Raw genomic sequence first — 27,271 nt, forward strand, 5'->3', positions numbered from 1 at the left:
AGATGTGTATAAGAGACAGTATATATACAGATAGATAGATATAATAAGAATGACATATTATTATAATTATTATAATGTGTAGGCCTATATATGTCTGTTTAAAATATTAATTATTTGTATTATTGTTATTAATATTATTAGACTTGCAACAAATGAAACTATGTAGTTGCAACATAGTCAATTTCATGATGTATCGATGTCTATATCTGCTTACCTGAATCCCACCTGCAATAATGCCGGCACTGGTTGCCTTTGGACGACGTTGGGCCATTGGCAGTGATGACTTTGTCTTTCCAGGAATTACATCTGTTTTTATAAGACTCCTTTGGTAAGTTTAATCTTTTTTTCTACTACCTGTTGAGTTGTGATGTGTTGTCTGTTAGTGTGAGTATTTGTACAGGCTTTTTTTAGAAAATGTTGTGGTATAATCCTTACCTGAGACTTTATATGCTGCACAACTACAAGGAAAGGTATCATCTAAGAAGCGTCGTCTTGGAACCATGTATTCCCAAAACCCTAGATTACTACCTTGTTCCTTCTTTCATTGTATAATATTAATTGATAGGGTTCATTCTTTGTTGGTATTGTATTGAATTTAATAATAATTTGTAATTATATCGAATTTGTAAGTTGCATAACTTGGAAGATTTAAATTGTAATTTATATAAACTGTATATAAACAGTATAAATAGGTCACCTTGTAATTTTTTGTTTCTTTTATATGACTTCTTGATTGTTACATTATGAATGATTCTGCAACTTGTTCTCAGTGGTAAGGGTTTCTGTCTGTGTCTAAAGATGAATTTCCAGTATACGTTTATATTCAGACAACAACAATTTGATTTGATTTGATTGTAAATACCAACATTATTCTATTTACTGTTTTATAATCTGGAAAAACCAAAGAAGAAAAATCATTTAACATATTATTGTAATATATTGTTATACAGTAAAAGGATCTAATAACTAACCAACTTTCTATGAAACATAGACACAACAATTTGTTGGTGTTATACATATACAAAACAGGTCTCCCTCCAATAACAAACCACCACCAATTATAGACCACTTTTCAGTGGTCTCAAATTAACAAATTTCTATTATATGTAGTATTTTAATTATAGATAAAAGCTGCTAAAGACCATGGAAATCCCGGTCCCTAAAGTGGAATTTAATTGGAGGTAGACTATATTGTATATTGTATTTGACTATGAAAATCCTAAATTAGAAATGGAAATCCGGCAAGCTAAATTTGATACTTTGTGTGTTTTAGGGTCGCTGCTGTGTGTGCTGTCTACATTTCAAACAAAGAAACACTTCGTTGCCCTGGTGGGGAACTGCTGGAGATATACTTCATTGGCTTCATTGCATTGGTCAGTTTCACCATTATTCTAGAGTTGGTCATTGTTTATGTCAGTGGACAAGGCTCAATTACAAACACACACCCTCGACGATTCATGCCGCAGCTCTTATACCTTCGTCTTGTGATATTCTTCCTGGAACTTGTATGGAGTGCAGTTGGGGCATATTGGGGATTTAGCAAATGGGAAGAGAGGTCTTCCGATGAAGGAGACTCCTGTGATATTGAGGTTGTTCGTGCTGTTAAAGGCACAGTCATTACTAGCTGGATTATTTCGTTTATCATTTTGATCGCAGTAATCATCTTTTTTGACCCTCTTGGTAACCTGAATGAAGATCCCCATGAAAATACGGAGGATGGCATGGATGGTTTATCACAATCACGAGAGTTTCTGGCAACTACAAGTAATGCAGCAAAGCAAGTCTGGGAGAGGAGGTAACTTGAGAAGGTTGATCTAAACTAATCAAATTTATTGTAAAATATAACTGATCACAGATTTAAAGAGTTATCTCAATTGGTCCTTTAAAGATGAATGTTGCAGGCTTTGGGTCAAAAGGACCGCATGCCATGAGGCCCTGGTGTCATGACAACCATGTGGTCATAATAACGATGTGGTCATGGCAACCATGTCATCATAACGCCCTGAAATATCACAAATGGTGAAGTGCAAGCCCCTTAAGCTTGACGTTACTAATGCTAAAACTTTTTGTTGTTTTCAAGGTGTCGTCTGCTCTGTTGTTGTGCTGGTAGTGATGAAAATTCCCAAGATGCATTTGCTGATGTGTCTGCTTTAATGGCTGTATTTTTCAAGGTACTGTAATATAATCATAATTATTTATTCACCATGACCAGGTTCTTTTCTTTCTTTCTTTTATTCTTTTATTCAAAAAAACACATCAAAATCGCAGCCTTATGGCTGAATTGCACGATATTTACACTGCAGTACAATGAAAAATGTTAATTATCTTTTCAGAATCTTGATATTGTGCCTTCAGACATTGCCGCTGGACTAGTTTTACTGCAGTATGATCAAGAGAGGCACATACGTCGTGGAGAGCGCCCTCATATTCCTAAACGTAACATCCCAACTATAGTTCCCACTGAAGTTCCACTTGAGGTGGAGGTCCGCAAAGCCAGCCATTTTATTTTTTATGCATTAGGATGTTATGGGTGGATGTTTTATGTGTATGACAACTTACTATGTGGATTATGCAAGCTTAGTAAGAATTGTCGTTGCTGTATGTGTTGCCGTTCAGATCGTGTGTCTCAGTACGACAACTGTTGTGACTGTAACACATCAGCTGTGAAACAGCTTACTAAACTAAATGATGACGACATTGTACATATGAGCTACAAGAATAAGGCAAGTATTCTTATTAAAACATAATTATTGTGTCATTTATAATTACTACTAATGTAGTAAAAACTTATAAATTGCCAATTCTCAAAAATGCATTAAAGCCAAGTAAACATTATTCCATTAAAAAGATATACTAATCTTTTTTTCCTGGATAAACTAGTTTTGTGAATGTTACTTACTGTATAACAAGAATAATACGACTGGAAATAACATGAAATTTGTATATTTATTATTCTGATATTTCCTCACTGAATATAATATGCCCTTCAAATATATTTCCAGGCTAGAATTTAAAATATACTCTATAATGATAGGAAGTAAAAAAGGAGAATTTTATAAGTCAATAGTGATTGTATCACCGTAACTCCCTATGTTATTTTCCTATCCTGAACAGTGAACGGTTTGCTTGACTTTTTTCAGGCATTAATCTAAAATTTGTATAATTAGTTCCACTTGTGTATATACAGAATAAAATAAATAAATAAATAATTTTGTATGATAGGCGTACTAATTTGTTAATATTCTATTTGACAGATATACGAGGTCCCATTCTTTGTAGCCTTGGATCATCATGAGAAAGCAGTTGTTATTTCAATCAGAGGAACATTATCATTGAAAGTAAGTTTGCTAGTAAATTACGTTCTCTCTCATATTATTCGAATTAAATTACCCTATTTGATGTAATTATGATTTTTTTGTTTCGTATTTTGAAAAACGACATGCGTGCAGGGACCTCCAGGCGGTCCCAGCAATGGTGGCACCTAAACACCCCTTTGAAAACTCCTAATTGGATTTGTGTATATCTTTATTTAAAAAATACATTTTGTGGTATAAAGGATGCATTGACTGATGCCACGGCAGACAGTGAGAAGATGGACATTGAAGGACGTGAAATCTATGCCCACAAGGGAATCCTACGCAGCGCCACCACCATCAAAACAATCTTGACCGAAAACCAAATCTTAGAAAAAGCCTTCCAGAAAGCTAAGGTACACAGACTCATCTACACTTGAATAATAATAATAATAATAATAATAATAAAGATAATAATATTATAAAAATTATATTTTTAGCCATTAAAATATTTAATCAATTCAATATTAATGATGATAATAACTACGAGCATGAGAAAGCTAATTCCTACATTTGAGGAGGCATTTAAAGCCGACATGAGCCCTGTTGCACCCAGAAGCAGCAGCTAAAATGTCTGTGGTTAATTATAAAAGTGAGTTATACAGAGTCATTTTCTTTGCAGTCTAATGACTTCGGAGTGGAGTTGAATAGCTTAGTGGTTAAGATGGTCGCTTTCTAATCGCCGGGTTCTGGGATCAGTCCTGTGACAGGTGGACTTCTCATGACCAAAAACAACTCCACTCCCTCCTAGACCTTATAAAGGCATTTTGCTGATAAAAGCATCACATTATTATAATGCTCCTCTATACATACTATTTGATATTACATTTTGTTTAAAATGAATTTGTTTTTACATTTGCAGAGTGATGACTACAGTGTTGTGGTGGTTGGTCATAGTCTTGGAGCTGGTACTGCATCACTCTTATCAATCATGCTTAAGTCCAGGTGGCCATCATTGAGCTGCTTTGCATATGCTCCACCTGGTGGATTGGTCAGGTAAGAATGACATAATTGAACCCAATCAAATAATTTCTGTTTGTTTTAAAGCCATTTTAGACCAGCCATTCATTTTGATCTGGGCATAGAAGCATGGGTGGTTACATAGGTCTAATTTCTCAAAAGGTGGGTCTAATCTCTTTAACCCCAGGTCAAATTTTTTAAACATCCCTCTAAACAATTCGCTAGACATACCTAGCCTGTTCCATTCATTAATTAGTCACCAATAATAGCGTCCTCGGCATTATGTCAATAAAACCAGGAATAGAAAGGTAAAGGAATGAAAGTGAATTAGAAAGGAAAAAGAAAGATAGAAAAAGATAAAAGAAAGAACAGAAGGGAAAGAACAAGAAAAGTGTAAAGGAAAGAAACAAAAGAAAGGCAATGAATTGAAAGAAATTGAAACAATAAAGAAAAAGGAAAGAATACAAAAAATGAAAGTAAAGAAAAGGAAAATGAAAGAGAGAAAAATGAAAAGAAGGAATAAAAAAGGAAAATGTATTAGAAAATAAAGAAATAGAAAAATAAAAGAAGAAAAATGAAAAGTAAAAAAAGAAGTGATGGTTGGTCCATGGTGTTGGCATATTTTGGCCAGTAAAAAACTGAGCCAGATGCACTGTTTAACTACCAACATCTGCCTTTATTTTTATAAACCATGTGTTGATATCTCTTAGAATTCCTATTGTTTGGTACATATTCGCTTAATATTTAGATTTTTTTAATAATTTTAGTGATAGGAATTGTTAATGATATCAACAATAATTATTATAATATTTGTAAAACTAATTAGTCTTACAGATTTAATTATATCATTTGTTTTTAAATAGTGATGCCGGAGTGAATTATTCTGCTGATTTCATCTGCTCAGTTGTGCTGGGGGAAGATGTCGTCCCTAGGTAATGTATCAGCATAATCAATCCAACAATCCCAGAAAATAACCCATTTCCCACAAATTCAATGAGTATCATGGTTAGAAAATAAAAAATTGAGTATATATCATATTTGTTTAGATCACATTATAAGCTTTAATTTGGTCTTTGAATGGCTTCCCCAATATAAGTAGATCCAGAGGTGTGAGCATTTAAAGTTTACATGTATGAAAACCACATTTTGATAAAATTGCCCTTAAAGGTAACCTGTACAAATAATAGGACTAGAATTACAGAATATGTGCAGAGAACACTGTTTTAGTAAAAAAATTATCTTATAAAGTATATAATCATAAAATATAAGTATCAAGTTATTCAAAAACATTAAAATAAAAATTTTGTAAAAATTTGACTTGTATTTTGGCGAATATCTCAATATGATTTCACCAACAGTGCGTCTCATTTTCGTGGTGAGACACACAAATTAACCAGGTCTCCAAGAAGTGACACCCTTGCATTCATTCTGTCAGAAGGATGGTTTATTATTGTTTGTAAAGGTTGATTTAGTAATTCTATCCTTCTCAGAATGATGATTTATTTTGATGATATGGATTTTTTTCTTTAAGATTAACATTAGAAACACTCGATGATTTGAAGGAACGAATGGCATCTGTTATTAAGAAAAGCAACAGACCAAAAGTAAGTTTTAATTTTAAAACAGTAGATTTGCATTCAAATTCAGCTAACAACATAGAATAAAGAATAGTAAGCAAGGTGGAGGAAATTAGGTGAAAGTACAATGCCTAATTAAAGATTAAACACTGTTTCCTCGGTAACTGAAGGACAGAAAATGTTTTATTTAAACAATGTGGGCATAAGACCACTAATTCAAGACAGTTTAAAATGCTCAAAATATCTATTTCTAGGGGCCTATAGATGTAGGGTTTTGTGCCTAGACCTCCACCGGTTGGAAATTGTCAGACCGTCCTTGTTCTGGAGACTAGATGTAAATTACTTTCTCAAAGACAGTTACGTAATTTAAGTAAACTTTTATTCTTTCTTTTGCCTGGATTTCAACAACAACCCTTGTATTCGGCTCAACACCACACCGTCTTTCTTGACGTGACCTTCAACACATCAAAACAAATTGTACAAATTTAACAATTCTAATTAGCTATCTCAATAACAGTCCTGTTGGGCAAATCCTGGTGCGCTTCTGAATTTAAGCCCCAAGCCAGATTGCAGAAACACTGTATTGCTACACACATTATTACTGCTTAATTAGCTTTGTTAATATTTGTCATTTATAAAAGACTGAAATGAATAAATAAATAGATTTTTACTGTCTCATGTTCAGTATCAGCTAATGCTTGGGGCATGCTGGTACACAATCTGTGGTTTCCCGGAGAAGTTGCCCGACGATGAAGAGGGGAGCGGGCAGCATGAAGCATTGGATCCTCAACAGCCACTCATCGTGGATGCACCTGGATCACCCGCCCGCCAGGTGTACTCAGGTGAAGGTAGTAGCACCTCCAGCACCTCACAAGGTGTGCAAAAGATTCCTTTATTTCCACCTGGCCATTTCATTTGGATCAAAGAAAAGGACTTAACTAACAGGTAACAATATTATTGTTTTAACGTACTGTTTTCATACATGTGGCATAACTAAGATTGTTAACATTGTTAACATCTTGAAAAGGTTGGGTGGGGGCTGATGGGGCACGAAGGTGAAGAGCTTTAAACATTTCCAGTGGGGTGAGCATCTAGTGGTGCAAGCTTTTTTGGGGGTAGGGGTGCAACCCCTGGATTTCCACTGGGGGATGGTGGCTGATGAGGTGCATTTGGAAAGTGGGTGGGTGGTACATGAAGGAAATGAATGATAAAAGACGATTATTACTAATCAAGTGCAAACAGCTAGTTTTTAGTGGGTATGCCACAAAGTGTGCAGACATTCTGTCCTCCCACTTCTCTTAAATATGCCACTGCATATAAAGATTTAATCAATGTGTCATTAATTTATACAGAAAAATATATAATGAATTGATTATTATAACTACATGGTTTGTTTCTTTTTTCAGAACTTTCTGCAAAAATAAATGTTATGAGGCACAGTTTGGACGTCATGATGACTTCTCCTACATCATCGTCAATCCCAGCATGGTAACGGATCATCTACCCAACAACCTCTTCCGTGCATTATGCTACCTTAATGAGCAACAGCCAACAGAAGAGGTTTGATGTCATCATCGTCATGCGTTTAACACATTCGCTGTCAGTGACACGCCCACATCCCCACATCTATAAACATGCTGCTATTGTTTTGCATGTTCGCTGCCAGTGGTCACCAGAAGGTGAAGCCCGCCCTTGAGGTTCAGGGAAGAACCCGGAAGTAACAATCTATAAATAAATTGTTTGTTCGTATTTCATTCCAGTTGATGAGAATGATTTTCATTATGGTGGCGCTCTCTTTATGGTGGCACTCTCTTTAGGCTGTTAAAGCTTGGTTTCCATACAATCGCTACAGACTATATTCTGCAGGTAATAGTAATCATTGATTGGCTCCTTGGATGTCAGTCATAATAGGGCTTTGGCAGATACAACAGTATATACAAAAACATGATTGGGTAGAAAGCAGCAAAATCGCTATAAAAAATATCTATTGAAAAGATATATGCTTTTAACGTTATCAGTCAAATTGCATACAAGTCATGTGATCAGCATTAACCAATTAGCTTCTGTGTTTTACATATGACAAAATATTGTAGATGCTGAGATTATTTGCATTATTTTGCATTTTATTTTCTTTTCTATTTCAGGATATATATAAATACAGTATTATTTGGCAGTGTTTTAGTTTCTTTTAATGAACTACGATAATAATTGTAGGATAATAATAATTGTATTGTTGGATTGTTATTAGGAATTAAGAATTTAGTGAATGAAGGTCTGTGCAATATTTTTTTTTGTATATTATTGAATGGATAATATTGAATGTGTCTACTGCCTTTGGTGAACTGGGAGTGCCCTTTTTGCCGCCCCCTTGATCCCCTACGAAGTAGTCACTGTACGAGGGGAGATATATGATTTCGGATCCCTTTAATAATGAATCTAAAAAAGTACCCAGCTGTTTTTAACTAAAGTGGTATTTTTATATCAAATATTACTCAATTCTCATTTTGGTTGGCGATGCCTTATATAGGATCTGTGGCGAAGTACAGTATATGCAATTTTAACAATTATTAACATTTTATTAATAACGGGCGTATTCGACTGGTTCATTTCGTTGACTACAAATTTTCGCTGAGTATTATTTTCATTGACAATGAAAATTAACGTAAACCAGAGTGTATTAATTGGCATTAAGTTATTCACATGACCAAAACAAACATGGCCGATTGGTGAGTGTAGAACAACATTTAAGTGAATAGAACTTAGATTAAATTTCAGAAAATAGAAATTATATTAACCCACATAAAGTCAAACAATAATTGTAGGATAACAGAATTCAAAAACTGGATGAAATTTTTTTTTTTTACAAAAACCCATACTGCCACAACCTGAAGCAATCTTGATTACACAGTGTGTATTGCAGTAACTATGCAGCCATTTTGTTTTGTCGAGTATTTACAGGTTTTGTTATTCGACTGGGAAGTAGGATTTTACTGCTCTGCAGGTGGGCATGGTTTAATGAAGAACGACCAGTCGAATACGGCCCATTTTAGAGCATGTGGGCCTGGGCCCAGTCAAAACTACTGCTCTATTTTACTCCATTGTAAACCATCCAAGTGAAGCCCTTTCCCGATGAGATTTAAGAATATAGGATGGTAAGAACTGTGCTCAAAATAACTGCTTGCCTCTGCAAATTTCACATTCCAAAACACTGAATATTCTGCAGAAATCTAAATGTAGAATTATGGCTGTGGTGTCTATCCTTCTAAAAAGCTTGTCAGCTTGTCAAGTAACATGGTTTTACTTGGCTTAATAAATTTTTTAATATTGCTACTTTTGAAGATATTCTGATACAGACTTTTTATTTTGTAATTTATATATTTTTGCTATTTGCTTGATAAATTGTATTTTTTGTGAGCCAGCTGAATTTATTATTTTGGTTTACGGAAGAACAGAGTAATTGATTAAAAAAAGATTAACGAATCAACAAGTACTGTATGTTTTCTTTTGTATTTCTGTAATTTAAAAAAAACCAATTGCATTTTTGAAGCCTAATAAATTAATTTTATATGAAATATTTCCATTAATACTTTTAGTATTGTGGAAGCAATGCTGTTTCCACGGCAACAAGTACAACATTGTCACCTCGAATAAACAGTTGATTTGCATGTCTTCTACGGAAGTCCTCTGGTTTCAATTTCACTTTACCACACTTATCTGCTGCCCTCAGTGATGGTGCATCTACCACACTGGACACATGTTGTTTTGGAGAAATATTTGGAATTGCATTTTTTATTTGATTATTCAAATTGATGTCAAGTTGATTCAATGATTTATTGATTTCAAGTTCACTTGACTTTGATTTCTGCAGTTCAAGGTTGAAATATTCACTAGATTGTTTTCCTATTGTGTCTTTATCTTTAACCACCGTCTTTTCAGTAGGGTTTTCAACATGCTTTTCATTGATCTTTACTTCAGTGAGGGTTTTAACATGCTTTTCATTGATCAATTCTTCACTTTCTATATCCACTTTATGGGTTTTAACATACTTTTCATTGGTCGATTCTTCACTTTCTATTTCTCCTTTACGGGTTTCAAAATGCTGTGCATTATTTTCTTCTTTATTTCTTTTTTCTGTATCCTCCTCGTCATCCTGACTAAGTTGTTCTTGTAACAGCGCAAGTCTGTTCTCAAGTCCAACAAAATCTTCGCCTCTTTCATTTGATTCATAGTCTTCGTCTTCCTCCTGTGCAAGTTGTTCCTTCAGTGCATGCAATTCCGCCTCCATGTTCTCTAAGCCATCACTATTGTCACTGCCCACCTCATGACAGCTCCATTTAGCCTCCACTTCTCTATTTTCATCAATATCTCCTGAACTGCTTTCTTGGTCAACTGATCTACTTTCTGAGTCATTATAACAACTTTCATATTGCTCTTGGTCTGAATTAGTTGAACTTTGTTCTCCAACTGCCAATGTTTCCTTGATAACATTTAGTCTGTGACCATTTTGTCTGCTGTTTGTCTGGTATTTATGTTTTGCTTTTTTCTGTACTGGAATTTCTGAGCTAAATTCAAGAATCTGAAAGATTCATATTTAAATTCATAATAATAATGTGCATCTGTTTATACTACAAGTATGAGGAAAATGGAAGGGTTAGGCTAGTTTAAATTGCTTTTCATTTATTCAAGCAAATGCACATTAAAAAAAATTCCAACATGAAAGACCACTTATAAAAATTACAATTATAACAATACAATAATTATAGCTAAGCATGATAAAAATAAAATAGAAATATCCATATGTAAAAAACTTTCATTTCATTTCTCTTGTTAAGGATGAAAAAAACTACACTAGTTCAATGGGATTGCCAAAACAATCAAGCAGCTCTAGGGAGGTTCTAAACTCTAATATTAAAATCTACTTAAAGACCGAAAAACAAAAACACAATTATTGATTCCGAATCACAGTTAGAATTGATGTGGGAGCTTCCAAAAAATCTTAATTCTGGCACTCTTCACAAAAAACAATTAAATAAGTACAAATTTACCTTTGAAACTGTTACTGATTCTTCGTGGTAAAACCTTTGACCTTTTGATGGTAATTTGTAGATCTCATCCACGTCTCTCAAAACCTTAATACAGTATAAATAAAATATTGTCAAAAAGTTGTAAAATTGTGCTTTAGTGTAATGAAAGCTCCAATTAACACAAATCACAGCAGTCACATTATCACTACACAGTGGCATACTGTATATCTAGGAATCTTGAAATGGGGAAGTTGATGTGGGGGCTCGGTGATTAAGTGAGGGGGCACAAAGAGGTAAATTTTAACTACTTTTTTTGCTTTGGACATTTTCAATGAGGGGAGGGGAGGCGCACCCTCCAGATTTGCCACTGTCACTACAGCGTTTTAACTGCCATTCCACTGTGCAGTTCTCACCAGCACAGTCGGAAAGGCGCCCTGAATTCAACGACCAATCAGCGTGGCCAAAAGATGTCTGCAAGAGTATAGCCATTTAAAGAAAACAGGCTTTATAATTAGAAATAACACATTTGCTTTGTTTAGCATTTACATTTTGGTTGTATTTTATGTCCATTTGCTCATGTTGGTTCAACTTGTGAATTGTAAGTGTTTGTACCGACTTCTAAACAATATCTGATACAAACAATTTGAATAGTAATTATCATTACGGTATTAATTTTTTTGTCTTACCAAGTTGAAAAACTTATCAAAAGCTTCAATAAAACCAATACAGATTCCTCGGATCCCTTTAAATGAGCGAATCACCACACGTACACGTAACCTATTCTGCATACACTCATGCAGCACTTCCATATGACCTGCTGGTGGATCTGATATAGTAAAGAAAGTATACTGTATTTGTATTGCATGCTGTGTCTTCAGTTGCTAAGTGATTGGAGCTGTAGCTTAGTGGTTAAGATGGTTGCCTTCAACTATCATTACATTAACTCTGTTAATTCTGCAAAAATGGACCAAGGGGAGTGGAGCCAAAAACATCCAGAGGGAGAAAACAAAAATAAAATGTTACTGGTGAATGTAAACAATGTAGTAATTGGATAGTTAAGTGCTTTAATTTTATTAGAAAGAAATATACATATCTTATTTTTGGCAGCAGTGGGTGTAATAAAAATAAAGAAAAACATTTATTTTTTTCTGAAATTTCCATTTTTTCGTGATGGTGGGTGCACTAATTGGAAAAAAATAAAAAACTATATTTATTCAAAATCATCATTATTGATGGGTGGCAGGTTCACTAAACTTGGTATAAAAAAGTCCTGCTTAATGGTGATGTGATGATGAATTTTACGATGAGAGTGTCATTTCCAGCTATTCAGAGGTACTATTCAAATCTTCACACCTCAGCTCCAACCATGGAGAAGTCACGACTGTCTCAGGAACCTTTCAAAACAGATCTGCACCCTTGTATACAACAATATCATACAAAACTATACAGTGCTATGTAAGAATGCAAGAGTGTTTACTTCAATTAAGCAAATTACCTTGCATTCGTGTCATTACATTAATCTCTACTCTCTGCTTCCTGCGAACTGGTATCAAATATTCTTCTGAAAGTATTTTTTCTTTTCCCACAGTTTCCACTTTCTTTTCTTCTTCCTGTTGAAAAAGAAAAAAATCTTGAAGTTTTTAGAGGAATGGAACATTGACCCACAAAATATCTTGAATATGAATCTCAAAAAATATATTTAGATTTTAAATTGCTAAATGTGTTTGTAATTTTTAATAAATGCGCTTTGAAGTAACATAAATGTTATCAATTTGAACATAGAAATTAGTATAATGTAAAATATGTTTTACCAATAATTTTACAGCAAAAAATGATAGAAATACTTCCAGTCACTGGAAGTGTTTTATTATATTTATTATAACTATTCATATAATTAACTATTCACTATAACTGTTACTGTACACATTGTTTAAATTCAATAATTTCTATGCTCAAGTTAATAATTTGTAAGTTATTACAAAATAAGCATGTTTTTGTCATTTTTCAAGGGACAATACATCGTAAATGCACATTTATAATACATTTTAATTAATTTCGAGGGAAAGATCATTCCTGGTTTATCTTGATTTCTATGCACTTTACATTGTTACATTGTGTTCCATTACATCAAACCCCAGTGAACCCACAATTCCCTAAGGGAGAATCTTATAATGTTGCAGCTATTGGTGGTCATGCCTACTCATGAACTCAAGATGGGGGGGAGGCGGCGGCAGCAGTTGGAGAAAAAAAAGATATTCAAATTTAAGTCCCAGTGTGCTATTTCCGGCCATCTAGGTGCCATAATCATAAATGTTCTTACATCAGCCCCTAGCATGGTGGGGATGAGGTGGTCTAGACCCTCAAACTGTGAAAGTTCCTCCCTGGGAGTCAACCCCCTCTGTTCCGAATTTCTGGATCTGGCAAAGGATATCATTAAAACTCTTCTGTGAAAAAGGGCAACCTTATGTAAGTGCCTTGAATAAAGGGCACAAGCAAAATTCAAAAAGCAACTATTTCTATATACTGTACAAATTTTTTACAAAAAAGCTAAATAATTCACCTCACAAATATATTCAAAACAATACTATCTATTATGCCTTTAGCCTAATAATTATTTAAAATTGTGATTTAAGTCATAACTTCTTGTACTAGGCTAGGTCTCTAGTACCTCAAATTCTAGCTTATGCTTATTTAACGTCAATTAAGACTCAAATTGAGTGTGTTTTAACTGATGTGGGTTGATGTGTAGGTCCCATCCCAGATTTTATATTTCATCGGTGTACCATGTTATATATACAGTTGAACTTGCCTAATTCAAATCCAAAATAGCATTGAAAAATTGTTCGACTTAGATAAAATATGACTTACAGATCGTTAATTATTGGAAAACACAACAATTTGGCATGTGAAATAGGTCGACTTAGAAATTATTCGAGTTAGGCAAAGTTGACATAGGCAAGTTTAACTGCAGCACCTTCTTGCCCTGGTGTTGTTCAATATTAGGCAGTGGCTCATGCCGATAGTCTACAGGTTATGCTTACACCGATCTATTGAGTAGCAAATAGCTACTCGATTTATTCCCAAGTTGAGGGGACCAGACTATGAGAATAGGCTAACAAGACTAAACCTCTATTACAGAATGAAGAGAGCATCTGTTATGTAGGTTGTTAAAAATTTTAATGGTTTTGATATTGTTGGGAGTTGAAACGTTTTTTGAATTGTCATCAGCTGCATTTACTAGGGGACATTCACTAAAATTAAAGAAACCAAGAGTTAAAACTGTGTGGGGAGAACAAAGTTTTAGTGCGAGAGTAGTTAACAATTGGAATAGTTTATCGGTGAAAGCTGTGGATTCACAAACAATTAACCAATTTAAATCAAGGCTAGAACACTGGCTAAATCACTACCATAAGTTTAAATCATATGTAAGATATTCAGAGGGGTGAATAAGCATTTGCTTTAGCTTCAAGACCAAGGTAAATCAAGGTAAGTATTAAGCAGACAAACAATGATTACAATTCATTGAGCCAGTAGTAGTACTGCCGTTTTTGTCAAAAAACTGGCTAAAATTGGCTAACTGCCAATTTACAAATATTTTTTCAGGACAGGTTGTTGTCCATGAAAATTAAAACAATAATTATTTACATTATGAACTTGATGTACAGTATTAAACTTTAAAGCTGATTATTGCAAGATTCAATAAAAAATGCTATGACAAGAGAGAGGGAGTGACAAACTGATAAAACACAGAGAATGATTGAACAATAGGCAGATAACATTTCAAAGTGCAGGCAACCGGACTTTTGTACAGCAATCTGCGCATGCTCAATAGATCGGATTAATAAGCTTTTAATGTGGAATTACGCCTCGGCGTAAACATAGCTCTGTTTCTGCATATTTAATATTAAACTTATTACGAATAATACTAAAAACAAAAAAAGATATATATAGCCTTTATTTAATAGGCTAAAAAAAATAAAACTGTATTAGGCTAGGCCTACTAGAGTAGTATTAGTAAACATACATAACTCAGGAGACATTCTATTACTATAAAATCTCTTTTGTAAAGTAGAATTGTTGTCAACAAAACATAAACAAAGACCATGGTCCAGGCCCGATGTCTAGTTTGTCACAAACACCGATGCACTGGTCCCTGGAGGGAGTGTAGTAGCTAGGCCTAGGCTAGCCTGACCTCCACTGTCAATGAGGTTGCTCAGCCAGCCCAGTCACTTTCAGGAACCATGCTCCTGATTGATTGGACTGTCTGCTGTGTAGCTTGCATCACACCTTTGGTTTTAATTTGGTCCCGTCACACCCATAATCATCGATAGATTGGGATTCCTCAGCGTAGGGACACGGAATCTTGACTCTACTGGAATATAACGCTTTAAATGCGTTAAAGTCTGATGAAAATAGATCTAACTCCGGGTCATCTTCCGGAATTTCGCCTGCCGCCTCCATTTTGAACTGTACTATTATTCAGGCCTCATGGTGGGGCTGTTCAAAATCTACCGACCTTTGAACCACCGTCAGCTTGGCAACAAGATGCTACACGATCGTCCTGTGGATCGTCGTTTACGTTTCTGTTGTTAATTTGCTAAAAAAAATGCCACCGAAAAAGGGTAAAGGAAAAAAGAAAGCAAAAAATGCTGAACCTGAAGGGGAACCAGATAAGCCAGCTCAAGCTACTGAGAAAGAAATCTTACTAAAGCAGGAGTAAGTTTCTTCGGTAACTCGGCATGTCTTCCCTATTTAGCCAGGCCTGTAGACCTAGGCTAGGTTGGTAGGTAGAGAGCCTAGAGGGCCTCGCCTAGCCTAGGCTTAGCTACCCTAGCTAGTTAGGCCTAACCTACTCTTTCACTCACTCAGTCAGCGAGCCTATTTATAATATTAATATAATAATAATATCTCTAGGCCAGATTTTATTTTTGCCAAGTTACTGTCAATCAATGTCAACTGTATTGTGTTAAATATTGGAAATAATGTTGAATGTCAGTAGGCCTACTAGGCTGTAGGCCTACCTGCCTATATATGGCCTGATTGATTTTAAACTAATTAATTTCAGATTAGATTCCTTGACTGAAGAATTGGCTGGTTTGAAAAAGAGGGTTGATGAGCTGTATCCTTTCATAAAATTTTATTTTTCTAATAATAGTGTATTAATATTTTATTTAGATGTACCCATAAACATTGGCACACTATGAAACTGTATTATCACCAAACAAAGGTTCATCTGTAACTCAAAATAGGAAAAAGTGCAAATGAACAATACAGATTATCAAATGAAGACAACTAAGATCTGACACGAAGTTAAAATTTACCAACACCCTAAACAAAGCTAAACTTTACTCACACTCTATAGAACACTAAAACTTATCCTTACCTATGTGAGCAATACTAAACATTACCCCTTCCACATTTTCTCTAACATTATTTACTTGTACAAACCTCCCTCTTTCTCTCTCTAAACAATTATCCTAATACTTAAACCCATTCCTCCACCTGTTTTCTGAAACAGGAATAACTTCCTCCTTCTTTCCTCTTTCTCACCGGGAAGCAGAACTGTATAGGTTATTACCTAGTTTATTATAGCACAGTCTCACTGAACTAATCAACTTTGTTGCCATTATATTAATTTCTTTAATTGAATGGAAAGACGTCGTGAAAATGAATGGTTACAAGAAGAAGCACATAAGACAAGAGTTGAAAGTGTGAGTAAATAATTTGAAACACTGTTATGAGTGTGCTTTTCACCTCATCTATCTTTTCTGCATCATTTACTTGTTTTACTTAAGTACCTACGTTTTTCATTTCACAATTATGCTTTTACCTTTTAGTTATTTTTTTGCATCCCCTTCACCCCTATCCCTTTTCCCTGTCTTTTTTGCGTCATTTTTTTTATTCGTATTATTACCTACCTAACTCTTTTTCATTTAAACTATATCCATATTTCACCTCACATCCTTTTTCACTTCACCTATCCATTTTTTGCACTTCAGCTCGTAGTCATGAGATTAAAAACTGATTTAAGATTTGAACCCATGACACTAAGGTTAAAATGCTGCTACATTACCAAATAAGTCACTCCTTCACTCCACAATTACATTTTACTAAAACAAAAAAAAAGCAGTGATAATCAGTTACGACACCATGATTTGTTTTTTCTTCTTTTGCTACCAGCGATTTTGCTTTTCATATTTTAATTATGTTATAATTACTTCCTCGTGATTAAATTGTTTTCCAGCATGAGTACATGTCCTATATGTCAAAAAAAGCTCACAAACGACAGACAACAATTATTACATTGAGCGATCAAAATCAGGAAGAGATTCGCCAGATTAACCTACAGAAAGAGGCTATGTTGATGGATTATGAAGCCAAGAAAAAAGGTGAGATGTAAATATTCGTCAGCCCCAGAGTCTACGGATGTTGGGTTATGAAAAGAAGATAAAAAGTGTATACATAATTCATGTTGTCAAGCGATTCCCTGACAAATTTGACATAGGATAATACCGTACAAAAAGTGTTACAAGCCATGACAAATGTCATTTAAAACTAATTCTATGAAATTTTATTCACTACAATAGCAAGCAATTGTTCAACAATTTCCTGAGGCAATTTGTATGCAATATTTTATACTTTTTATTAATAATTTTATATTGTGAGAGAAACAATTATTTCATGGGCTGCCGTTTTGTAGTTTTACTATACCTGAATAAATAAAAATATTTAAAAAATCAAGTTTTGTAGACTATCCACATTGTTATATACATGAATAAATAACAAAAATAAAAACAAGATATGAACCCGAAAGAACCTCATTTTCTACACAATTAGCCCAAAAATATGTTACTCCAAAATGTGTAGTTTACAATTATTATTAAATGAATTAGAAGAATTGCATTGTCATAAAATATTGTATGTTTTTTACTAACATCTATTTATTATCATAAACAATTTCTATATGTTTTTTCCTAGTTTTGCGCGATGAACTGATGGAAAAGGACTCCGAACTTGCCAAGACTAATAAAGAGCTGCAGGAACTAGATGAATACAAGGTATGTCGTGGAAAATTTCCCCCCCCCCAATTTAAAAAAAAATGTTTTATATTAGATATTTTGCTTGTCTCAGCTCTATGGTACAGCAAATAATTCTAGTTAGAAATCACTCTTTCAATGAACAACTATGAATTTTAACATTTTGTTGTACTTTTCATAATTTTGAATTTAACAGGATATGAAAAAATGATAATGATGATGGGTGCCTTTATTAAGCAGTAGTTGAATTGTATATTGTAATAATATTTGATTGTGTCTTACTCTGTATTGTATATTTAATATTTTGGACTACAATGGAAATAAGTTTGCCTGTCCGGTTCTTTATTGTGTTTTTATCTATATTAAAAATTTTAAATTATATTAATAATGTATTATTAAATTAGAATAAGTCGACTCACCTTATAATTATTATTTTGTTGCCAACATTTGTTCCTGTGTAACCAACCCTTCATAGTGACCTATGCCTTGTGTTCCTATTTGATCATGGTAAAAATACCATGCTGACTTTTTAATTGAACCTCTATATTGATAGATTTTATTGATTTTTTTATAGCAACTACAGGAAGATCAGGTGAAACGAATCCGTGACCTTGAAAAGGAAGTGATGCGTATGCGCGGTAAACATACCGACACAATTCAGAAGCTCAAATCCAAGTTCCTTGCTGAGAAACGTGAATTTCAGCAGGAATCAGATGGCAAGATACAGCAGGTTGCTCAACAGGCCAATAGGGTAAAGCTACCTATTTAAAAAGCAAATGTCTTATAACACAGAAACAATAATAAAGAAGTTTATTATGTATTAGGGAATTGGGGTTAGGCGAGTCGAACCATGGCCATGCGGTTAAGGCAGGGTGCTGCAACCTACAACCATAATATCAGCGCAAGTACAACTATTCTGGAGGTGGAACTTCTGTGATAAAGACTCTGTAGGCCCAGTGTACACAGTTAGCTTGTGTGCCAATTGTGTACAATTCCTTTCTACAAATTTCTTCTTCCCTAAGGGTCACATCATGTGCGATTAGCTGCTAAGAGACGCACTTTCGTCTGTCCACAACGACAGTGGCTGAGTGGACCAGTACACCCTCAAAGTTGTGCAAACGGAAGTGCGTCTCTTGGCAGCTGATCGCACATGATGTGACCCTTAGGGGAGAAGAAAGTTGTAAAATGAGTTGGTCCACACCTGTACACATTTCAGCTTAGTTAACTTAAAGCTGCAAATCACAGGTTATTTCCTACTTTTACCTATCAAATTATCTTTGCTATATTTTGGCAGGGAGGGTGCTATATGGACTATATATCCACCTTATAAAAAATTAAATTGATATAAAATATAATTATGCAGTATATATACACAATCTATTTGGTATCACTTTTTTACATAACTTCTATTTTCTTTTCTTTTAGGAAGCCCTGATTTGCCTCCAAGACCACACTAACAAAATCAAGCAAGAAAACCGTGAACTGAGGCACGAGCTGCTGAAGCTGATCCGAAGATCTCGAGCTTTGCAAGAACACAAGGCGGACTTAGAAGAACAGAAACGGCAACTTCTGTGTGAGAAACAATATGCTGATGATCTGAAGCGACTACGTACCACTCGACAACATCAAGTCCTCACATCATTTGGACTTATCGATAAAGAAAACAATTTGAAACAGGAAACTCAATGAATTTTGAACTTATGTGCTTGGCTGACATACACCTCCCACAACTCTTGTACTTCCAATTGCATGTGGACACACGGATAAAAACATTGTCCCTTATTTGCCTAATTCTCAATATGCAGGTTAATTGTGGAGCCAAGCGATCAGACTCTAATTAAAGCCCTGGGATCCAGTAGGGGCACGGGGGCACATGTCCCCCTGTTTTTCAAATTATTATGAAAATTTCAATGCATACCAATGTTATGTGCTACTCACTTATACCTCTCAGCCAACCGCTCAGCTTCACTCTGAGATGAGTACATACAGATCAAGGAATTATTCCACAAATGATGCTTGTGTGATATTTCAATAAAGGATTTAATGAAGATGTAATTGCCATTCAGTTGTGTGTTTCTGCCAATTGACTACAGGAGTAGGCCTAGTCCAAAAATAGTCATATTAAACTGTAAAATGATTGTTTGATTAGAAAAACGGTTGTGAAGGTGATAGGTATAAGCCCAGCGCTCCACTAACCGTGCACTACAAAAAGGAACAACATTGCGTCCACAGAGAAAAGTGGGATAAAATTCATCATTATCATGAACTTTTATTTATTTATTTATTTGTTTTTTTAACATGTTTATAGTCTTAATATGTCTAACTGAAACAGGCAAAGGATTCCAAAGATGTGGAGCTACAATAGTAAACGCTCTATCCCCAAATGAGCGATGTGACTTTTGCTGATGTAGAAGCAATTTGTCACTAGAGTGCAAGTTACATCCAGGAACATAAGGCCATCCATACACGCAACTCAGAAATGCAATTTCAAAGTAATTCTAAAGACATATGGTGCGTCATGGATGTTAAACGAAAGGTAAATTTGTGTATCAGCATAAATGTGATAGAACTGTATTTGCAAATTATATCCCGAATTGTTTAGTTTCAAACTTTTAATCAACCCTCACCCTCCGAGTCTTTGCGTACTATTAATTAAACATGCTGTTTCTATAGAGAGAGCAAACTTTTAATCAACCCTCCCGATTTCGGAGGTATTGCGTACTATTAATTAAACAAGCTGTCTCTTTTATATAGAGAGCAAAACTTTACTTATACCCTCCGATTTTTTGCATATACTATACGCGAAAATTCCGAAATCAGAGTTTTAAACATGATCGACCCTGATTTTGGAGGTTTTGCATACTATTAAAAAAAAATTTCTTATAGTACGCAAAACCTCCGAAATTCGGGGGGTTCATTAAGTTTTGAAAGGCTTATTTCGGAGTTTTCGCGTATAATACGCAAAACTCCAAAAAACGATGGCTTGATTAAAAGCTTTGGAACTACGATTTCAGAGTTTTCGCATATAAGTACGAAAAATATCCGAAATCGGAGGGTTGATTAAAAATTAATTTCGGGAATACGCCCAACGTTACAACTGTGTAAGAATAATCCAATTCAGCATTAATGAAATGTAAGGATATCTTCTTGTACATCCTTACATTTCATTAATGTAATGTAATGTAAGGATATCTTCTTGTACATCCTGAGTCAACAAGTAGGCAGATCTTTTGAACTGAAGTCCTTGATAGGGAACCAAACGGATGCAAATTGATGAAAAACGCATTTTAAGAAAAGAACTAAGGATTTAATGGTGTACCCACATGTTTCAGGTGTTTGTGTATTAAAAATGTTGAAACTCCAAAATCAGAGTTCAGGCGGCGGGCGCAACCACTCGATTCAGAGTAACTTACCTTACTCATTTAATATACATTACTAAAACAACACGTTTGGTATTTGAGTGCATGTACTGTATAAACTTAGATCAGCATCATTCCCCATTTAATACACAATATTTTTTGGGGGAAAATTAATGAAATTTGCCGAAATAAATCTTGCATTGATAACATTTTTGGCATCAGATAGAATTTCAGAGTTTTGACTTCTTTATTTGTTCAGCACACAAGAAATTGTTGATCCTTTCAACTCTACAGTCTGTAAGGTCGACACTCACAAACTCTTTAGCGCCCTTAAACTTGTGTAGGAATGCATCAATTTGATTTCGTGCTTTTCCAGGCAAGCTGTTGTAGTAATCGGTGATGGACTGCAGCATCCAAATTGGATATGTCATACTCCCTCTAGTACTTATCACATTTCCAACTTTGAACTTATGCATTCCAAGATTTCGGGGAAGTTTCTTTACATCATGGTGCTCCTAATAAAGAAATATATTAATAAAAATGAGAATTTATTTTTTGCTTGGTCATACATAGCATTGTAAACTGATAGGTTATCACTGTATGATGTGGTAAGAAACTTGTAATTTCATCAATAGGAGACTAGTTGATAAGTAACTGCAGGCAGAGGAGACGAAATATGCGCATGTAGAAATTACATTTGAGTGATGCTATTAATAGACCTTGAAACCTATAAAATCAATTAAGTAAGCCTTTAAAGCCCCTAATTGTCATATTTTCGCCCTTGGACTACTTTTTAAACATTTTGAGTGATGCCCGACCACGGCCACTTTGCTCACATAAACTTGTATCGTAAAAATTTAAAGTAGCCTACCAATTGAGCCAAATCTAAATGTCATTTGACAACAAATAAATCATGCACAATACTGTGGGCCTCTGCTCCCAGCAGGTAATTCAGCACCTACCACATGGATGCCCTCACCCACAGTGCAAATCAATCAATTAGTTCCACTAAGTTAGTTACAATAACAACAATGACCACAATAGGCATTTAGTTCCGCATTCCCAATTTCTGCGCCAAAACCAGCCTAGACCCCCTGTACTCTGTTTCATTCTATTCCCCTCCTCTGATATCCTCCTGATTGGAGTGAGACACCAAAATATGACCAGAATTGAACAGCCATTCACTTGGGAGTCCAAAAATGTACTGGTGGGCCACATGATTCTACTTCCCCTCCCCAGTTAGTATTGTCTTATTATAATCCTACCTTCAAGTACACCCTTAAGATATTGCAGTTATCGAGAATCTCAGGAGCTTGTTCTGTGAATATTGTTGAGAGGATCGGAAATAGTGTTTCTGGGATTTGGTCATCTGTTAGGAAGTCCTCTTGACTGGCCTCAAGTGGATCTAGTACGATCTTACCATCCTTTACAGAATGTGTGTACAACATCCTGTCTTTGGTAAATTGGTTCATTTTCTCAATCCAAGAGCATACAAGAGGTGCTTGCTGCTTCATGATGTAACCTATTCAACAATTTAAAGAAAAGCAGTGTAGTACTCTATCAATAACATAACAAGTTCAGGGGGTAACTAGGGTTTTATGTGCCAAGGGCAAGAATGGAAATGACATCCTTTTCCAGCTTAGTACAGTAGTTCTTTGTTCTAAGCATGTGAATGATTAACATGAATGTAAACATATCTACTGTATGCTATTATACTTAATAACTTAAGTACAACTTTGACTTAAGCTCTCACCTGGAATCGCTATATAATGTTATTCAGGCTCATTTTCGTGCCCCTCCCCTCCCCCTGTTGATAACCCTCTGATTAAGCTGAACAAAATTAGGAAAGATTTTTGCTTAATTGATGCAACTGAATGTGTGACAGATACCATAACTGGTTGAAAACCTTGTACAGTAGAACCTCGATTTTACGTATGGGACCGGAGGGCGTACATAAATCAGGAAATTTGTAAAATAGAGGTTGGGTTAAATTTGTGGTAACCCTTGACCTAATACGTACGTAATGCTCAATATACGTGTATGAACGAACGATGTTACCTACTAGCTAGGCTAGACCAAGCCTCTAGGCCTACGAATAAAACCATGTGTTTAGTGTTTTTATTCATCACTTTACGATGTCATAATAAAGTGTTCAAATAAAACCGTGTGTCTAGTGTATTAATTCATCACTTTATATCTTTTATAACTAAAGAACATGAAAATATTGTAAGATTACATATACGACAAAGGTATAACTTGGGAATTCCCCTTCATGCCTATTTTAAACAACAGAGCTGTGGTGTTGTCTGGGCCTGTTGAGACAAACTAAACCCATGTGCGCAGTACTGGGCGAGCCAACCAATTGGCGTTCGTGTACGTGAAACAGCAACCATGTGCACTGCACTGGGCGAGCCAACCAATTAGCATTCGTGTACGAAACTATGCCTACTCAGTTTCGTGTAGAAAATTCGACCAGACAAGTGTTTCCATGGTTTGCCACACGAAACTAAGGAGGAAAGCAATTATTTTGAGCACCATCGGTAGTTGTTCATCTCATTCAGTTCATGTGGTTTTAGATTATAACAACCCGGTATTAGACTCAATCAACGTTGCTGTTTAAAGAAAATACGTTGCATTTTGGTTTGTTTATTGTTACAGTTTATTGTTATAGTCTTTTTACTTATGGTTGCTCTGAAAAGGCCGTTTGCTTTGAATATTTTCTGGGTATTTGATGACGTCATTGTCGATACGAGGCGTACGTAAAACCGAGGGTTCGTATAACTGGGGTACGTACAAACGAGGTTCTACTGTATATGATAAGCATAACCTTGGACGTCAAGGAATTCAGGGGCATATCCAGAATTTTTTGCGTGACGGGGGTAACAATAGGGAGGGCGGCACAATATGAATTGCACCTCAGCCCAACCATGGTTGAATCCATCCCTGAAACTAAAACAAATTTCACTGCTTTACCTGGATAGGGATCCCTGTACAGATGAGCATACAGCATTCCATGAAATGCAAAATCAGCAATACAAGGTTTGTAGCCAAGTAGGAATGGATAAACTTCAAAATGCTTGCTTAGCCAAGTTAGCAGCTCCTGGTATCCCCTCTCAATTTCAGGTTTGGTTTCCTTATTGACCCCTGTAATAATTTTATTAAAGTTACCATTCTATTCTATTCTATAAATAATAATATCAAGCATTTGTATCGTGACAGTATTCTTTCTGAGAAAACACTCACGACACGTTGACTAATAAAATCATTTAATTTGATAAATAGGATGTTATGAGCACAATCAAAATGTCCAATTTCAATTTTATCTATTTTACTGTTTTTACATAAACCAGCACATACAGTATAATGTAAAGGACATAAATACTTTTACTTTATATTATTTTTATAGAAACTTATGCCCTACACCAACTATCAAATATTTTTTTATAAGCTTACCTAAAACAGGTAACATGTTAGAGAACCTAGCCATTGCCATCTCAGCTAATTCCCGCTGTGAGGCTGGTGATTCCTTTGGAAATGCTGTATTTCCAAATTCTTGTTTGATAAAAGGCATATTTTCTTTGAAGGACCACCTGTAAAAATTATAAATACATATAATGAAAGGTATATTATTTAAATTGAACTATTAATAAAAATTTCTGTTTATTATTATTATTATTAATTATTATCTACTTTTAAGAACCTGAGGAGAAGTTGAATAGCTTGGTGGTTAAGATGCTTGCCTTCCGATTCCAGGGTTTTGGGTTCAATTCCTGTTCAGTGTTACAGGATTTCTTCTCACGACCAAAATAACTCCACTCCCTAAACCTCATATTGAGATTTAGTTTGTGTAAAGCATCGTGTGCATTGTGTATAATTAAATAAATTATACACACAGTTTTTGGTTCGCTGTCGTAATAATTTATGTACGAAAGTGCGTTCTTCAGGCCTATTGGGTCATTGATCCATGAAAGAAAGACTACTATGATATCTAATTACTCATTAATAATATATTGCCTGTCTTTGATTTTTTTCCCTCTATGACAGGCCTAAAGAATGAGATAAAATTACCTAACCATTTTTCAAGAGGGTGAAAACCTTGAATTTGAAGACTCCTCAGAAGTCGGGAAAGCTCATTTCGTCCATCCAGAAACCCCTTTCATTTTGGGGTTTTTTGGAAACATTTTGAACCCCCCTATTTTAAATCCTGGATCCGACCCTGGCGTGTGTATGTTTGTCTTTGTGAATGGAATTGTCACCTACAAGTAGAACAGCGATATATTCCCTATTGACAATCATTGGTGCATGTGGTGTGCGCCTAAATTAATAATAATAATAATAATAAATAGTAGTTTTTGTTGACATAATAAATAAAATGTGATACCTATAATGCATGATGGGTAGGACTAGCCATTCATCTGCATACAGCTCAAGTAACATGGACACAATTTGTTGGCATGGTGATTGTGGGTATATAGATGGCTGTGGGTGGAGCTTCTCTAAATAGTGAATGATTTCAGTGGAATCTTGAACGTATTTCTGTTCTGGTGTGACAATCACCGGAATCACTCTCCATCCCACTGCAGGCGTCAGGATCTCTTCATTAATCTAAATTCAAAAGAAGGGTTTTTGAGGGGGAATTTATTCAAGCGAGGCAGTTATTCAAGGCAGGTTTTAATCTATTTATAAATAAATAAACCCTTCTTAATTTAACTGTAAATGTGGAACTACAACACATAATTGCCTTCATAATGTGTTATTTCACAATCATGAATGTTAGAAAAAAGGTAATTCTACTAGAGTAAACATTAATAGAATGTGTTGAGAATGAAGTTGCAACCATTTATTAGCGGGGTGGGGGTGGGACTACAGTTGACAAGTGCATTACATAAAGATAATTATATTGTCTCATGAAATCTAGAAAACTTGAACAATTAAATTATCATAACTTTTCGCTCGCTCATTATTTAAGAAATTCATATATTATACCTAAGACGAGACAGTTGTTATAATACCTTATTTAGCGAACCAACCGACTGCAAATATTGATGATTTGGAATAAAACTAAAATTTCATTATTGGCCAATTAGCGCACCCGCCGCCACGAAAAATTGGAAATTTCAGAAAAAAATAAATGTTTTTCTTTATTTCTATTACACCCTACGCTGCCTTGAAATCTCCAGATATAAGATATGTATATTTCTTCCAAATTATATAAATTTGAAGCATTTAAACATCCTATTTTACATTCACTAATAAAATTCTACTTTCTTTTATTTTCTCCTCCATCTGGCAAAACTATTTTCTAGATAAGAAAACAAAATTTTTTTTTTATTCCGCCCTCCTCCGATGATCTTTAAAAAATATAAGTACATGAAACAAGAAATAAAAAAAGTCTCGATAAATAAAAATTTACTGCACTACAGCTTCAATTGTTTTTAGTGGAAAACTGAAAAGCATAGGCCTAGGCCTAGGTAGGGCGTATTAAGAAATATAAATATTTTGATATTATTTGTACTTACTTATACCTCCAACTTATTCAAATTCTAAATGAATGACAAACGTATATCACCAGGTGTAAACGATTAATACTGTTCTGTACTAACTATGCCTAGGCCCCTACTAGGACCCCTAGTCCTTGATGTAATGATGTCTACTAATCTATCCAGTCTGTGTGCTAGGCACAGACACAATCAGTAGGCCTACATCATCGACCCTTCTCCTCCAGCTAGGCTATACAGTAGTAGTATTTAAGTAGTAGTAGGCTAGCTTAGAGCTGGGGCTTAACCAGCAAGAGTAATTTACACAAATCAATCGTGATGTTGGTAGTCTATGAGTGAGATACTTACCTGGATAACCGACTAATTGCCATTGTTCCCAAAACGGAACACCCCTTCGAAAAAAAATGGAACAGTCCGACCCAAGGCGCCACGTGCGAACCGTCTCCCTAACAAACGTCCTCAT

General features: G+C 35.0%; 4 protein-coding genes across 5 annotated transcripts in view; 2 read left to right on the forward strand and 2 right to left on the reverse strand.

The window, feature by feature from the left end:
- Positions 1–117: 117 nt before the first annotated feature.
- Positions 118–7,515, forward strand: LOC117122328 (sn1-specific diacylglycerol lipase beta-like). Its single transcript, XM_033267893.1, has 11 exons — positions 118–328; positions 1,274–1,795; positions 2,081–2,171; positions 2,334–2,723; positions 3,255–3,338; positions 3,557–3,709; positions 4,216–4,349; positions 5,177–5,245; positions 5,845–5,917; positions 6,576–6,835; positions 7,297–7,515. The coding sequence occupies exons 1-11, from the start codon at positions 234–236 to the stop codon at positions 7,454–7,456; spliced, it is 2,031 nt and encodes a 676-aa protein (XP_033123784.1). The 5' UTR covers positions 118–233; the 3' UTR covers positions 7,457–7,515.
- A 1,870-nt stretch (positions 7,516–9,385) lies between these two features.
- Positions 9,386–21,627, reverse strand: LOC117122330. 2 transcript variants are annotated; one of them, XM_033267895.1, is made up of 5 exons: positions 21,495–21,627; positions 12,410–12,524; positions 11,601–11,740; positions 10,936–11,019; positions 9,386–10,466 (listed from the first exon to the last, which is right to left on the reverse strand). In XM_033267895.1, exons 2-5 carry the CDS (start codon positions 12,423–12,425, stop codon positions 9,480–9,482), a joined length of 1,227 nt encoding a protein of 408 aa, XP_033123786.1. In that variant the 5' UTR covers positions 12,426–12,524; positions 21,495–21,627; the 3' UTR covers positions 9,386–9,479. The 2 variants fall into 2 exon arrangements, with proteins under 2 accessions (XP_033123786.1, XP_033123785.1); XM_033267894.1 differs by lacking the exon at positions 21,495–21,627 and adding an exon at positions 15,202–15,450.
- On the forward strand, positions 15,425–20,006 carry LOC117122332 (calcium-binding and coiled-coil domain-containing protein 1-like). The gene is made up of 7 exons (XM_033267898.1): positions 15,425–15,630; positions 15,980–16,033; positions 16,571–16,625; positions 17,159–17,303; positions 17,893–17,972; positions 18,526–18,702; positions 19,377–20,006. Exons 1-7 carry the CDS (start codon positions 15,521–15,523, stop codon positions 19,638–19,640), a joined length of 885 nt encoding a protein of 294 aa, XP_033123789.1. The 5' UTR covers positions 15,425–15,520; the 3' UTR covers positions 19,641–20,006.
- Positions 20,205–27,271, reverse strand: part of LOC117122331 — a 9,260-nt gene continuing 2,193 nt past the window's right edge. The window contains exons 2-6 of the mRNA XM_033267896.1: positions 25,692–25,915; positions 24,764–24,900; positions 24,284–24,454; positions 22,576–22,832; positions 20,205–21,825 (exon numbers count right to left, since the gene is read on the reverse strand). Coding sequence (XP_033123787.1) covers positions 21,541–21,825; positions 22,576–22,832; positions 24,284–24,454; positions 24,764–24,900; positions 25,692–25,915 — 1,074 coding nt within the window. The 3' untranslated portion in view covers positions 20,205–21,540. The remainder of the gene's footprint in view (positions 21,826–22,575; positions 22,833–24,283; positions 24,455–24,763; positions 24,901–25,691; positions 25,916–27,271) is intronic.

Source organism: Anneissia japonica, unplaced genomic scaffold, assembly GCF_011630105.1.
Source record: "Anneissia japonica isolate Jap-2015-1 unplaced genomic scaffold, ASM1163010v1 scaffold287968_len422783_cov224, whole genome shotgun sequence".
In the NCBI taxonomy this organism is placed as follows: Eukaryota; Metazoa; Echinodermata; class Crinoidea; order Comatulida; family Comatulidae; genus Anneissia; species Anneissia japonica.

What these genes read in the sequence shown, in the direction of transcription:
- LOC117122328 (XM_033267893.1), top strand. Translation starts at nt 234, where the DNA reads ATGCCGGCACTGGTTGCCTTTGGACGACGTTGGGCCATTGGCAGTGAT. An exon ending in TAATGGCTGTATTTTTCAAG is followed by an intron (nt 2,172 to 2,333) that starts GTACTGTAATAT and finishes TTATCTTTTCAG; the next exon opens with AATCTTGATATTGTGCCTTC. An exon ending in CCACCTGGTGGATTGGTCAG is followed by an intron (nt 4,350 to 5,176) that starts GTAAGAATGACA and finishes GTTTTTAAATAG; the next exon opens with TGATGCCGGAGTGAATTATT.
- LOC117122330 (XM_033267894.1), bottom strand. Translation starts at nt 15,375, where the DNA reads ATGGAGGCGGCAGGCGAAATTCCGGAAGATGACCCGGAGTTAGATCTA. An exon ending in GGACCAAATTAAAACCAAAG is followed by an intron (nt 12,525 to 15,201) that starts GTGTGATGCAAG and finishes CTTTTTCAACAG; the next exon opens with GAAGAAGAAAAGAAAGTGGA. An exon ending in TGTAATGACACGAATGCAAG is followed by an intron (nt 11,741 to 12,409) that starts GTAATTTGCTTA and finishes TTACTATATCAG; the next exon opens with ATCCACCAGCAGGTCATATG.
- LOC117122332 (XM_033267898.1), top strand. Translation starts at nt 15,521, where the DNA reads ATGCCACCGAAAAAGGGTAAAGGAAAAAAGAAAGCAAAAAATGCTGAA. An exon ending in ATAAGACAAGAGTTGAAAGT is followed by an intron (nt 16,626 to 17,158) that starts GTGAGTAAATAA and finishes ATTGTTTTCCAG; the next exon opens with CATGAGTACATGTCCTATAT. An exon ending in TTATGAAGCCAAGAAAAAAG is followed by an intron (nt 17,304 to 17,892) that starts GTGAGATGTAAA and finishes GTTTTTTCCTAG; the next exon opens with TTTTGCGCGATGAACTGATG.